Below are 12301 nucleotides of genomic sequence, written 5' to 3'. Positions count from 1 at the left end.
ATCTACAGGGAGAAGGCTCTGGGCTTCACCAACCAGGGAAAAAGTAACACTTGTCTAGAATTGAGGAAATGGCATAGTTTGCAGGATTTATTGCCTCCTGTTTACAGCTCAGAAACTTCTAAGTTTCTGTCTTATGGGTAGATGTGCTTTGGTCTTGCTATATGTTTTTATTTAAGCCAAACAGCTCCAGCTGGTGGTTCACACTGAGAAGGAGGCAGTATATGGTCACCAAAAGACAAAAAAAAAAAAAAAAAAAAAACATTAGAATGGACTTTTTGCTATGGACACACAAAGCTCATCCCAGCCCCAGGGTATTTGCACTTGTTGTTTTCCTTACCACAATTCTCTCAACCAGGTGGAATACCACTTTTCCTTCAGGTCTCAGCTTAAATATCACTTCTGGAAAACCATTCCAAGCTCCTCTGGACTCTTCCCTTATTGAATTTTTCTATAGTGCTGTGTGATCTTTGTTTGTGCAATTGCATTTTTAAAATTAATTAATTAATTAATTTATTTATTTATTTATTTTGTGTGTATGTTAGTTACTGGGAATTGAAACCGGGGATGCTATACACTGAGTTATATCCCAAGCCTTTTCTTCTTCTTCTTCTTCTTCTTCTTCTTCTTCTTCTTCTTCTTTTTTTTTTTTTTGATACCAAGGATTGACCCCAGGAATGCTTAACCATTGAATCACTTTTTAATATTTTATCTATTTATCCCCAGCCCTTTAAAATAATTTAAATTGTATATGGACACAATACTTTTATTTTTATGTGGTGCTGAGGATCAAACCCCATGCCTCACATACACTAGGCAAATTCTCTACCACTGAGCCATATCCCCAGCCCTTTTTTATACTTATAGCATCTCACTGAGTTGCTTAAGGCCTTGCTAAATTACTGAGGCTGGCTTAGAACTTTCAATCTTCCTGCCTCAGCCTTGTTAGACCCTGGGATTACAGGAGTACATCAAGGTGCCTGGCTTCTCTTCTTGATTGTCTTGCTAGGGGTTAATTTTGTTCTTCATTTCAAAGAACTAACTCTTGACTTTTTTTTTTTTTTTTTTTTGAGAGAGAGAGAGAGAGAGAGAGAGAGAGAGAGAGAGAGAGAGAGAATTTTTAATATTTATTTTTTAGTTCTTGGCGGACACAACATCTTTGTTGGTATGTGGTGCTGAGGATCGAACCCGGGCCGCATGCATGCCAGATGGGTGCGCTACCGCTTGAGCCACATCCCCAGCCCTCTGGCGTATTCTTAATATGGAAGTTTAGGTTATTTGTCTTTTAACTTTTCTTTATGCTTTTCTAAATATTTTTTTTAGTTGTAGATGGACACAATGCCTTTATTTTGTTTGTTATTATATTCTATACAGTGCTGAGGGTAGAATCCAGTGCCTTACATGTGCAGAGTTGCTCTACCACTGAAACATAACCCCAGCCCTTAAAACTTTTCTTTGAACATTTTTTATTTTAGTACCAGAAACTGAACCCCAGGGTGCTTAACCACTGAGCCACATCCCCAACCCTTTTTAAAAAAAATTTATTTTGAGACAGTGTCTAACTAAGTTGCTGAGACTGCCATTGAACTTGTGATCCTCCTGTCTCAGCTTCCAGAGCTACTGGGATAACAGACACGGGCCACTGCACCCAGATAAAAACTTTTGTTCTAAAGCATTTAAAGCTATACATTGCTCTCTAAAGCACTGCTTAACTTCACCTCACACATCTTTATATACTGTGCTTCGATGTCATTATTAAATATTCATGTTTCCCTTTTGAATTTTTCTATGACCCAAAGATTAATTGGGAGTACGCAGTTTACTTTTCAAACATTTGGGCTTTTTTGGTAGCTTGAATGTTAGTGATTTCTAATTCCTATGTGGTCAAAGAATATAATCCATATATTTCAATCCTTTGAAATTTATTAACACTTTTTTTATTTTAAAAGTGGGTATGGTCTAGGAAAGAAGTACAGATTTCTTTTACCCTCAAGACATTTATTTATTTTTATTTTTATTTTTTAAAGAGAGAGTGAGAGAGGAGAGAGAGAGAGAGAGAGAGAGAGAGAGAGAGAGAGAGAGAGAGAATTTTAATATTTATTTCTTAGTTCTCGGCGGACACAACATCTTTGTTGGTATGTGGTGCTGGGAATCGAACCCGGGGCGCACGCATGCCAGGCGAGCGCTCTACCGCTTGAGCCACATCCCCAGCCCCTTATTAACACTTTTTAATGGTCTAGCAACCATATCTTGATTCACATTGGATGTGTAATAGAAATGAAACTGTACTCTGCAGTAATTTGGAATAATATCAATTATTATTCCAATTATATCAGTTATCTGCAATTATCAATTACATCAGGCCACTGTGGGTCAAGAACATTCCTGAATTTGTTGACTTCATCCTGATTTTTTTTCTCTCTCTCTCTCTTTTTTTTTTTTTTTTTAGGTGTGGGGAGATACCAGAGATTGAACTCAGTACACTCAACCACTGAGCCACATTCCCGGCCCTTTTTTGTATTTTATTAGAGATGAGGTCTCACTAAATTGCTTAGAACCTTGATCTTGCTGAGACTGACTTTGAACTCGACATCCTCCTGCCTCAGCCTCCCAAACTGCTGGGATTACAGGTGTGCACCACCCTGCCTGGCTATCCTGATTTCTTTAAAAAGTTTTCTTGGGGCTGGGAATGTGGCTCAGACGGTAGCGCGCTCGTCTGGCATGCGTGCGGCCCAGATTCGATCCTCAGCACCACATACAAACAAAGATGTTGTGTCCGCCGATAACTAAAAAATAAATATTAAAAATTCTCTCTCTTAAAAAAAAAAAAGTTTTCTTCTTCCAGGAGTGCAGAGTTACAGTCTGTGATGTCACCTGCAGTGTCTATAAAGCTTGGCACACAGTGAACCATAAATATTTCTCCATTGTCTGACCTAAAACTTGTAAATCACCCATTCAGTCCATTTGTTTTTGTGACTTTATGCTGGGTGCATAGAAGATGGAGTTAAGAAAGACTTCTCATTTACTTATTCCTCCAGCTATTTATCAAGGGTCACCAAAAGCCCAGAATTGTGCTGGGTGCCGGATATGTTGTGATAAGTGAAATAGCTCCTGTCCTCAAGGAGCTCAGAAGTCAATGAGTCAGATAAGTAAGTGAGGACAGCGGGCTAGGGACATAGCTCAGTTGGTAGGGTGCTTGCCTCGCATGCACAAGGCCCTGGGTTCAGTCCCCAGCACCACCAAAAATGTGAGGAGCTGATGAAGTGGTATTGCAGTGATGGTGAGGGAAGCTCACTCCAGCTTCAGAAGGTTCAAGGGAGGCTTCTGGCAGGAAGGAAGGGAATTCTAAGTAGAGCAAGTATCATGCATGAAGGGACTTGGATGTATGTAAAGGCTTCATCCTGGGAGCAGTTCCTATGGGGCTGAAATCAGCAACCTGGCATTTTTAATTAATTTGACTCTTGATGGATGATGCCCTCAAAAACCACCAAGGAGTGGGGCTTGGTGGCGCACACCTGTAATCCCAGTGGCTTAGGAGGCTGAGGCAGAAGGATGGTGAGTTCAAAGCCAGCCTCAGCAAAAGTGAGGCCCTAAGCAACGCAGTGAGACCCTGTCTCTAAATAAAATACAAAATAGGGTGGGGATGTGGCTCAGAGGTCGAGTGCCCCTGGATTCAATCCCTAGTACAAAAAAAAAAAAAAAAAAAAAAAACTACTGAGGAGTCATGGGCAGGGTGAAGGGAAAACAGGGATGGTGAGGGAACCTCAGGCCAGGGGGCTGTTACCACCTGTGGAACAGGAATTATGGAAATTAGTTTTCAGGTTTTGGTAAAGAGATGCAGACCTAGGCTTCCTTCTCCGCTAGCACTCAGATAATCCACCAAGGCCAAGCTCAACTGCAGGTATAAAGGGGTAAAGCTGTCCTTATGTGTGGCTGTCAGCATCCTGGGGCACAGAGAAATGCAGGGGAGGGTGAAGGGAGAACAGTGACTGCCACACACTCACAGAATCCTTGGGTTGTAATCTCTGGGGATCACTGACTTCTGGAAGCCAGTCTGCAAATTCCTCGAGGTTCTAAGAAATACAGCAGGCTATGACTCTAGGCCAACCCTACAAAGTGAAGAAGGACCCTTGATGTGGCTCTGATGGGCTGTTTCCATCTCTTAACTGATGACTTGTCTCACCCTGGGCTTTCTGGTGTTCCTTATGCCCCTGAACTTCCCAAGTGCCTTCTGACCTCAGGGTCCTGTTCTCTCCCTTCCATGTCAAACCCCATCTTAAATCCCACTTCCTCAGGTAAGCCCTACTTGATGCCATCCAGCCTAAATTACCAACCCCATCATCATCTACCACCCAACTTTTACTTCTTGGTGCCCATGGCTACCTGAAATCATGTTAGTGCCAAACTTGTCTGTTTTTTGTCTCCAAACTAAGACATTGGCATCGTGAGGACATGGACGGTGCTGGTTTAATTCAGTGTGAGATGCTCAGCGAGTGTTGGTTGACTAATTGCGGAGGGGGAGAGTCTTTGTTTGTGTTTAGTCAAGGGGCATGAATTACCCATGTAGATCCTAGAGGTCAGCAGGAATGGAAGAGTATCTCCAAGGGCCCACCCCATCACAGAAACAGTAAGACAACAAAAATGCTTGGAATCAACTTTGTCCAAACTCTGAAAAACAAAAGTTTAGGTAAGCTAAGTGAACATTCAATCAAGAAAAAGACAACTTGGGCTGGGGATGTGGCTCAAGCGGTAGCATGCTGGCCTGGCATGCGTGCGGCCCGGTTCGATCCTCAGCACCACATACAAACTAAGATGTTGTGTCTGCTGAAAACTAAAAAATAAATATTAAAATCCTCTCTCTCTCTCTCTCTTTTAAAAAAAAAAAAAAAAAAAGAAAAAGACAACTTGAAAGTGACAGGAAAGCTTCACCCCGTCTCCTTCCCCAGCACAGCAGAGATCTTGAAGGGAGCAACCTATGTTCCCAGTACGAGGCCTACTGGGGAGAATCCCCATTCTTCAAGTAAAGTGTCTGACTCAGGTGTCTGTTGAACTCAGAGTGCATTCCTGGTTGAAAGAGTCGCTCAGTGGTAGAGTGCTTGCCTAGCATGTGCCAGGTCCTGAGTTCAATCCCCAACACACACACACACACACACACACACACACACACACACACACGAAAACAATGAACATGCATAAGAGACACGTGGTCAGGAAAAACCTAAGAGGCTAAACCCAGAAACTCAGGAGGCTGAGGGAGGAAAATTTCAAGTTCCAGGCCAGCCTGGGCAACATAGCAAAACACCGACTCAGAATAAAAAATAAAAAGGTTTGGGGATAGTTAGTGCCCCTGGATTCAATCCTCAGTATCTCGCATACATATATGCACACACAAACACACACAGACACACACACAAAAAGAAAGAAAGAAAGAAAGAGAAAGAAAGAAAAGGAAAGATAAAATAAAAAAAGAAAGAAAGAACAGATGAACCCAAAGGATCCTAAGAACTCATCTCTGGCTGATCTCTAGACCAACTGTGAACAAGAAGTGAAGGCTAAGATAGAGGCTAAATGCCCTTACTAATCACTGGAGTACTGCAGCATAGATTCACAAGGACTGAGAGTTTCTGTTTGTTCTTTCTTTTGTCTGCATAATAAACAAAAAACTCTAGCAACTAACAACATCATAAGATTGGCAAGACATGAATAAATATTTCTCCAAAGAAGATACACAAATGACCAACACAGCCATGAAAAGATGCTCAACATCCTTAGTCATTAGGGAAACCAAAATTAGATCACTTACACCCATTAGGGTGATATAATAAAAATGAAACAGAAAATAACAAGTGTTGGTGAGGATGTGGAGAAATTTTGGAACCCTTAGATTCACAGAGTGGTTTTATTTCATTGAACAAACATTGTGGATTATTGAGTTTTTGAGATCATGTTCCAGGCTGGGCAGGGCCACAAATGCCAGCAACCCCAGCAATTTGAGAGGTAGAAGCAGGAGGATCACAAGTTTAAGGCCAGTCTCAGCAATTTAATGAGACCCTGTCTTAAAATAAAAAATAAAAAGGGGGCTGGGTGAAGTGGTGCATGCCTGTAATCCCAGCAGCTTGGAGGCTGAGATAGGAGGATTGCGAGTTCAAAGCCAGACTCAGCAATTTAGTAAGGCCCTAAGCAACTCAATGACACTTTGTCTCTAAATAAAATACAAAAAAAAAAAAAAAAAAAGGGCTGGGGATGTGGCTCAGTGGCCCTGGGTTCAATCCCTAGTACCAAAAAAATAAGAAATGAGGGCTGGGAATGTAGCTTAGTGGTAGAGCACTTGCCTAGCATGCTTAAGGCCCCTGGTTTCTATCCTAGTACTGAAAACAAACAAACAAAACACATTTCAGGCCAGGTATGTTGGTGTGCACTGCAGTGACCAGTGACAGCTACTGGGGAGAGATAAGGTAGGAGGATCTCTTGAGTCCAGGAGTTTGAAGGCATCCTTGGCAACATAGCTAGACCCTGAATCAATAAAATAATCATGTTCCAATCACATATATGTTAGAAGGAATGGAAAAATGTAGCTACTGTAGAATATACTTAGGTAGTTCTTCAAAAAGTTCAACATACAATTACCATATGACCCAGCAATTCCACTTCTAGAAAGAAGACACTAAAAAATACTTATACATATGTTCACAACAGCATTATTCACCATAGCCAAAAGATGACACAACCCCAATGTCCATCAATGAATGAATGGATACACATTATGGTATATGCATACAATGGCATATGGCTCAGCCATGAAAAAGAAACATGCTATGTGAAAGAAGCTAGATACAAATGGTCACATATTATATGATTCAATGTCTATGGACTATCTAGAGTGGGTTAAATCCATAGAGGTAGAGGTGGTTGCCAGGGGCTGGGGTGAGGAGGAATGAGGAATAAGCACTTAAAGGATGTGGGGATTCTTCTTGATGAAATATACAAGTGTGGTGTGGGGATTGGATCCTGGCATGATTCCACTGAGATACATACTCAGTTCATTTTTGATTTTGAGATGTAGTCTCACTAAAGTGCTGAGGCTGGCCTCCTACATGCTTTTTTCCTCGGTCAGCCTCCTGAGACTGGGATTACAGGCATGCACCACTGCACCTGGGTATGATGAAAATATTTTGGAACTACATAGAAGTGACAGTTACACAACACTGTGAATCTATTAAATGCCACTGAATGTTCTCTTTAAAGTGGCTAATCTAATGTAATGTGCAGTGATGCTGGGGATTGAACCCAGGGCCTTTTGCATGTGAGGCAAGCACTCTACCAACTGAACTATATCCCCAGCCCTGAATTTTAGTGCATTTTTAAAGAATCCATTAAATAAAATAAAAAACAGGAATTACCTACTCTCTGCTGCTACTTTAAAATGTATAAGCAGTGCATCTAAATAAAAGAAAAAATCTTGGCACTGAGAAAAGGAATAGTGTGTATATAAACTTTGACATTACAAATTGATGCTACTTCCTCATATTCCCCACATACAGGAAAGAGCTGACAACATCTAGCTTTACTTGAAGAGTAATTATCACCAGCTGCCAATCTCTTTCAGTCAGTCCATCATGGAAGACTAAAGATTTCCACTTAAACATCGTTGTTTTTTTTTTTTTTTTTTTTTTTGAAACCAAGGGTGCTTTCCCACTGAGCCACATCCCCATTTTTTAAAAAATATTTTTTAGTTGTAGTTGGACACACTATCTTTATCTTATTTATTTTTACCTGGTGCTGAGGATCGAACCCAGGGGTCCTGCTTGCGAGGCGAGCGCTCTACCACTGAACCACAACCCAACACTATCCCAAACCTTTTTGAGAGGATGTCTCATTAAGTTGCTTACAGCCTCCCTAAATTGCTGAGGCTGGCTTTTAAACTCAAGATCCTCCTGCTGGGATTACAGGTGTATGCCACCACACCCGGTGTTGAAAATATTTTATCAGCTGAGGCTGGCTTTGAACTAGTAATCCTCCTGCTTCAGCCTCCGGAGTCACTGGGATTTCAGGTGTGTGCCAGCATGCTTGGCCAACATTTTCTTCTTATATTTAGAGGTAGATTCCGTTTGGCCTGATGACTTCCTTGGTGGCCTCCAGATTCTCTAAAGCCAGGCTGAAAGCGGTTGTGCTCAATGGAGGACAATAAACCAGGAACCAAGTAAAAATTATTCACTAGCTTAAAATTTGCCAAGCACTATAATGCAAAATAAGCACTTGGCAAGTACCATCTCAGTCCCCACAGCAGCCCAATGCGACAGCTATTATTCACAGCTGGGGTTATCATTATCCCCCTTTTGCAGACAAGAAAACTGAGGTTTAGCAGGTCGATCGCCTTAAGTGAAGGGTGGAGTGAGGCTTGAATTAGGCAATCTGGCTCCCAGGCCCACACTTTCACCTCTTCTCACCATGGCTGTCGTTTTCCTGACCCAGAGCCTTGAGTTTATGTGCGGGTCCTGTAGTTAAGACCCATGGGATGCAAACTGAAGCCACGTCGACTTGAAGCAAGGAAAGCCAAGCGCTCACTATGGTCAAACCTCCAACCTCCTTTCACTGAATTCTCACAGCCCTTCTAAGGGTTGGGCGCATCATAACCCCCAATTTAAAGACAAAATTGAAAGTTATGGCTTAAGGTGCAAACAGAATGGGAAGTGGGGCGTCAAATCTCGGGGGAGGCGGCCCATACTTAGTAACCAACAATAACTTTAGAGGCTCAATAGTGAAGCCTCTACGCCCAGCCGCAACGAAGATAAGCGAGCCCTACGGGTCGCGCGCAGGAACATGTCAAGCAACCCGGGTCCGCTCTGTTAAGACTAGATTGACCAACGGTGGCGGCGCCGTGTACTCTGGGAAACCCTCAGCGAGGCGCTTTAGAAGGACCCGGGCCACCTCTACCTTAGTTGTCTTAACTGAGGCCTGCGAAATATGTGCCATCATGGCGCTTAATTTTGTTATTCCCCATCCCGAACGACTGAGACTACAGTTTTAGGCCTTTCAGTAAAAAAGTCTCTCGGTTGAGTCTTTTCACTCGCATATGGCATTTATCCGGACAGCTCCTCTTCAGGGGGTCCTTCCCAGTTCCCTCAGCAGCTGTCAGTCAACACGAAGTGGCTACCAATGAGCTCCACGAAGTAGCAGAGTGGGCAGGGCTATCCCTTAAAGGAGCCGCGACCCGTTTGCAGACCAGAGGGTGACCCGGATGATGGCGGCCGGCTCGGCCCTATTCCTGGCCCTGTGGCTGCTATTGCTGCCAGTGGGGGTGGGAGGGGCAGGGCCCCCACCGATCCAGGACGGCGAGTTCACGTTCTTGTTGCCCGCGGGGAGGAAGCAGTGCTTCTACCAGTCCGCGCCGGCCAACGCAAGCCTCGAGGCCGAGTACCAGGTAGAGGGTCCCGGACCCTGGAACTAGTGGGGGCCAGAGGAAGGGGGCGTGGCCAAGCAGCTAGGCAAGGCGTGCATTAAATCGGGAAGCGGGAGGAGCCATTGCATGACGCGGGGGCGGGGCTAGGAAGCGCTTAGCCGGACGGCGTGGCGCGTGGGAGCGGAAGGGGTGGGAATCATTATTCTACGGTGAGACTGCTGAGGGGGCGGGGCCAATGGGAAGTAAAGTAAGGCATTCAGGGCCGGACCGTCGCGAGTGGGCGTGGCCATATTATATGTAGACTAAAATAAAGGGAGTGGTCAACGTGAGGGTTTCTCGGAGATTGATTTAAAGGAAAGCAAGGCCCTGGCATCTCAGTTGGAGCAGTGCCAAGTAAAGCGCGGCGAGGTAAACATTGATCAAGGACTTTTGACGGGTATGGCCTGATGAAAAAATCCACCCTGAGGTTGTCAAATCAGTGAGGACTAAGGCAGGGCAAAGGGTGCAGCTAGAGGGGCAGTTGAGAGGCACGACCCGCTTGTAGGTATAGGTGTCAGCACTCAGGCCCTCGGTGGTCTATGTGCATCTGGGCAGGTTGATTCAGCCGGGAACGTGAGTTGTAGGTGCCCTTGGTGTACTCCTATCTCTACCCATTCTTACCTGCCCCCTAGGTGATCGGAGGTGCTGGGCTGGATGTGGATTTCACGCTGGAGAGCCCTCAGGGTGTGCTGTTGGTCAGCGAGTCCCGAAAGGCTGACGGGGTGCACACGTGAGTTAAGTCTTGCTCCCTGCCTGGGTTCAGTTACAGCCCTGCCCCTCCGCAGGGGCCTCGGGTTACTGCCCTACCTGCCCTAGAGTCCCTCTTGCTGGCACTAATGGTCACGTCTTTGTGTCTGTCTGCCCAGTGTGGAGCCTACAGAGGCGGGGGACTACAAGCTGTGCTTTGACAACTCCTTCAGCACCATCTCCGAAAAGCTGGTGTTCTTCGAGCTCATCTTTGACAGCTTGCAAGACGATGAGGAGGTAGAGGGCTGGGCAGAGGCTGTGGAGCCAGAGGAGATGCTGGATGTCAAAATGGAGGACATCAAGGTGCGACCAGGCTGAGCTGGGCCGCATTTTTTTGGCATTTATCAGCAGAGCATTCTACTCTTTTTTGATTTGACTGGTGTCTCCCTCTTGGCCTGACTCTGACTCACCTACATAGTGCTGTCCCCACCTTAATATTTTAACTTAATGTCAGTTTAAATAATAGCTCATTTCTACGAGTAAATGCTGTTCTAAGGCTAAATAATGCATAGTTATGTCACAAATAACTCATATATCAAGTCACCAAACCACCTCATGAATTAGGGGCTGTGCTGTCTCCCCATATTATAGGTAGTAAAACTGAGACACAAAATGGTCAAGTAGCTCATACAAGACCACACAACTAGCCACTGTGAGAGCTGGCATTTGAACCCAGGCAGTGTGACTTCAATAATCTTTTAATTTTTTGATACTGGAGATTGAGCCCAGGGGTGCTCTATCACTGAACTACGTCCCCAGCCCATTTTATTTTTTAAGATGGGATCTCCCTATGTTGCCGAGACTGGCAAGTTGAACTTGCAGTTTTCCTTCCTCAGCCTCCCAAACTTCTGGGATTACAGGAGTGTGCCACTGTACCTGGGTGCAGCAAATATTCTGTTAATCACTAGTAAATATGTTCCATATACTTGTATCTAGACATTCAACTTGGGAGTCCAACTGAGCATCTTAAGCATGCTAAGAAGGCACTCTACCACTGAGCCTTCTTCCATTGCCCTACAAATTCAACTTCCACAGTAATGCTGAGGTTAATAGAAGAGTGAACAGAGCTGGATGTGGTGGCATGTGCTTGTAATTTCAGCTACTTGAGGCTGATGCAACAGGATTGCAAGTTTGAGACCAGCCTCAGCAATTTTGCAAGACCCTCTCTCAAAATAAAAATGGCTGGGGATGTAGCTCAAAGTAGAGCATTCTTGAATTCAGTCTCCAGTACCAAAGGTGGGGGCAGTGCAGAGAGTGAACTGAGGCCTTTAGGTTATTTAACTTGCTTATAGTCACACAGCCAGTGAGGGGCAGAGTGATGATTCAGACTTAGGCAGTCTGGCCAAGTTGTGTGTCCCCAGTTCTCTTTCTTGCCCAACATGGCCTTGCTCTTTTCCTCATTTTATTGGAGGCCTGACTCTGTCCCTCACTCTGCAGGAATCCATCGAGACCATGAGGACCCGGCTGGAGCGCAGCATCCAGATGCTCACACTGCTGCGGGCCTTTGAGGCTCGGGACCGCAACCTGCAGGAAGGCAACCTGGAGCGGGTCAACTTCTGGTCAGCTGTCAATGTAGCAGTGCTGTTGCTGGTGGCCGTGCTGCAAGTCTGCACGCTCAAGCGCTTCTTCCAGGACAAGCACCCGGTACCCACGTAGCCCCTGCCCTGGAGGACAAACTGGAAAAAAGGGGCAGCCAGTGTGAATTGGGGGTTTTTCCCCATGTAGTTTCCTGCAGGAGGGGAGGCTGTGCAGTGAGCATCACAAGTGTGGCCCTGTGCATCTTCTTTCCTGGGTTGTGCAGAGAGCACCGCTGGCTTGCAAACCTGGGCCCCCCAAAGGGGCAGTTCAGCGTCTGCTTCTACTTTCCTGGAAATTGTGCATGGTGGGTGACGCAGCATTGGAATGCAACCGTTGGATTTCCTGGCCCTGCCTCCTGTAAATGTGCCTTAGCTCAAGTCTTCCAGCCTGCATCAGCACTACCCAGAGTGGGACAGGCCCAGGAAGCCAACTTCCCGGAGTCCCCACCTGGGCTCCCCAAGCCAGCTTGTGGTGGGAGGGTGCCTGCTACTTGTGGGACCCTAAGCCTTAGTTTCTCTCCTAGGCTGGGGGCGGCCTGCT

The 12301-nt window shown here is 45.2% G+C and overlaps 1 protein-coding gene across 1 annotated transcript; it reads left to right on the top strand.

Moving 5' to 3' along the window:
- The first annotated feature begins 9200 nt into the window (after nucleotides 1-9200).
- TMED1 (transmembrane p24 trafficking protein 1) lies at nucleotides 9201-11892 on the top strand. The gene is made up of 4 exons (XM_081284114.1): nucleotides 9201-9418; nucleotides 10069-10166; nucleotides 10303-10486; nucleotides 11621-11892. The coding sequence occupies exons 1-4, from the start codon at nucleotides 9236-9238 to the stop codon at nucleotides 11837-11839; spliced, it is 684 nt and encodes a 227-aa protein (XP_081140240.1). The 5' UTR covers nucleotides 9201-9235; the 3' UTR covers nucleotides 11840-11892.
- Nucleotides 11893-12301: the final 409 nt, after the last annotated feature.

Source organism: Spermophilus citellus, assembly GCF_964194105.1.
Source record: "Spermophilus citellus genome assembly, chromosome: 3".
Classification (NCBI taxonomy): Eukaryota; Metazoa; Chordata; class Mammalia; order Rodentia; family Sciuridae; genus Spermophilus; species Spermophilus citellus.
The sequence above is the reverse complement of the archived record's forward strand: the minus strand, read 5'-3'. Positions and strand labels throughout refer to the sequence as shown.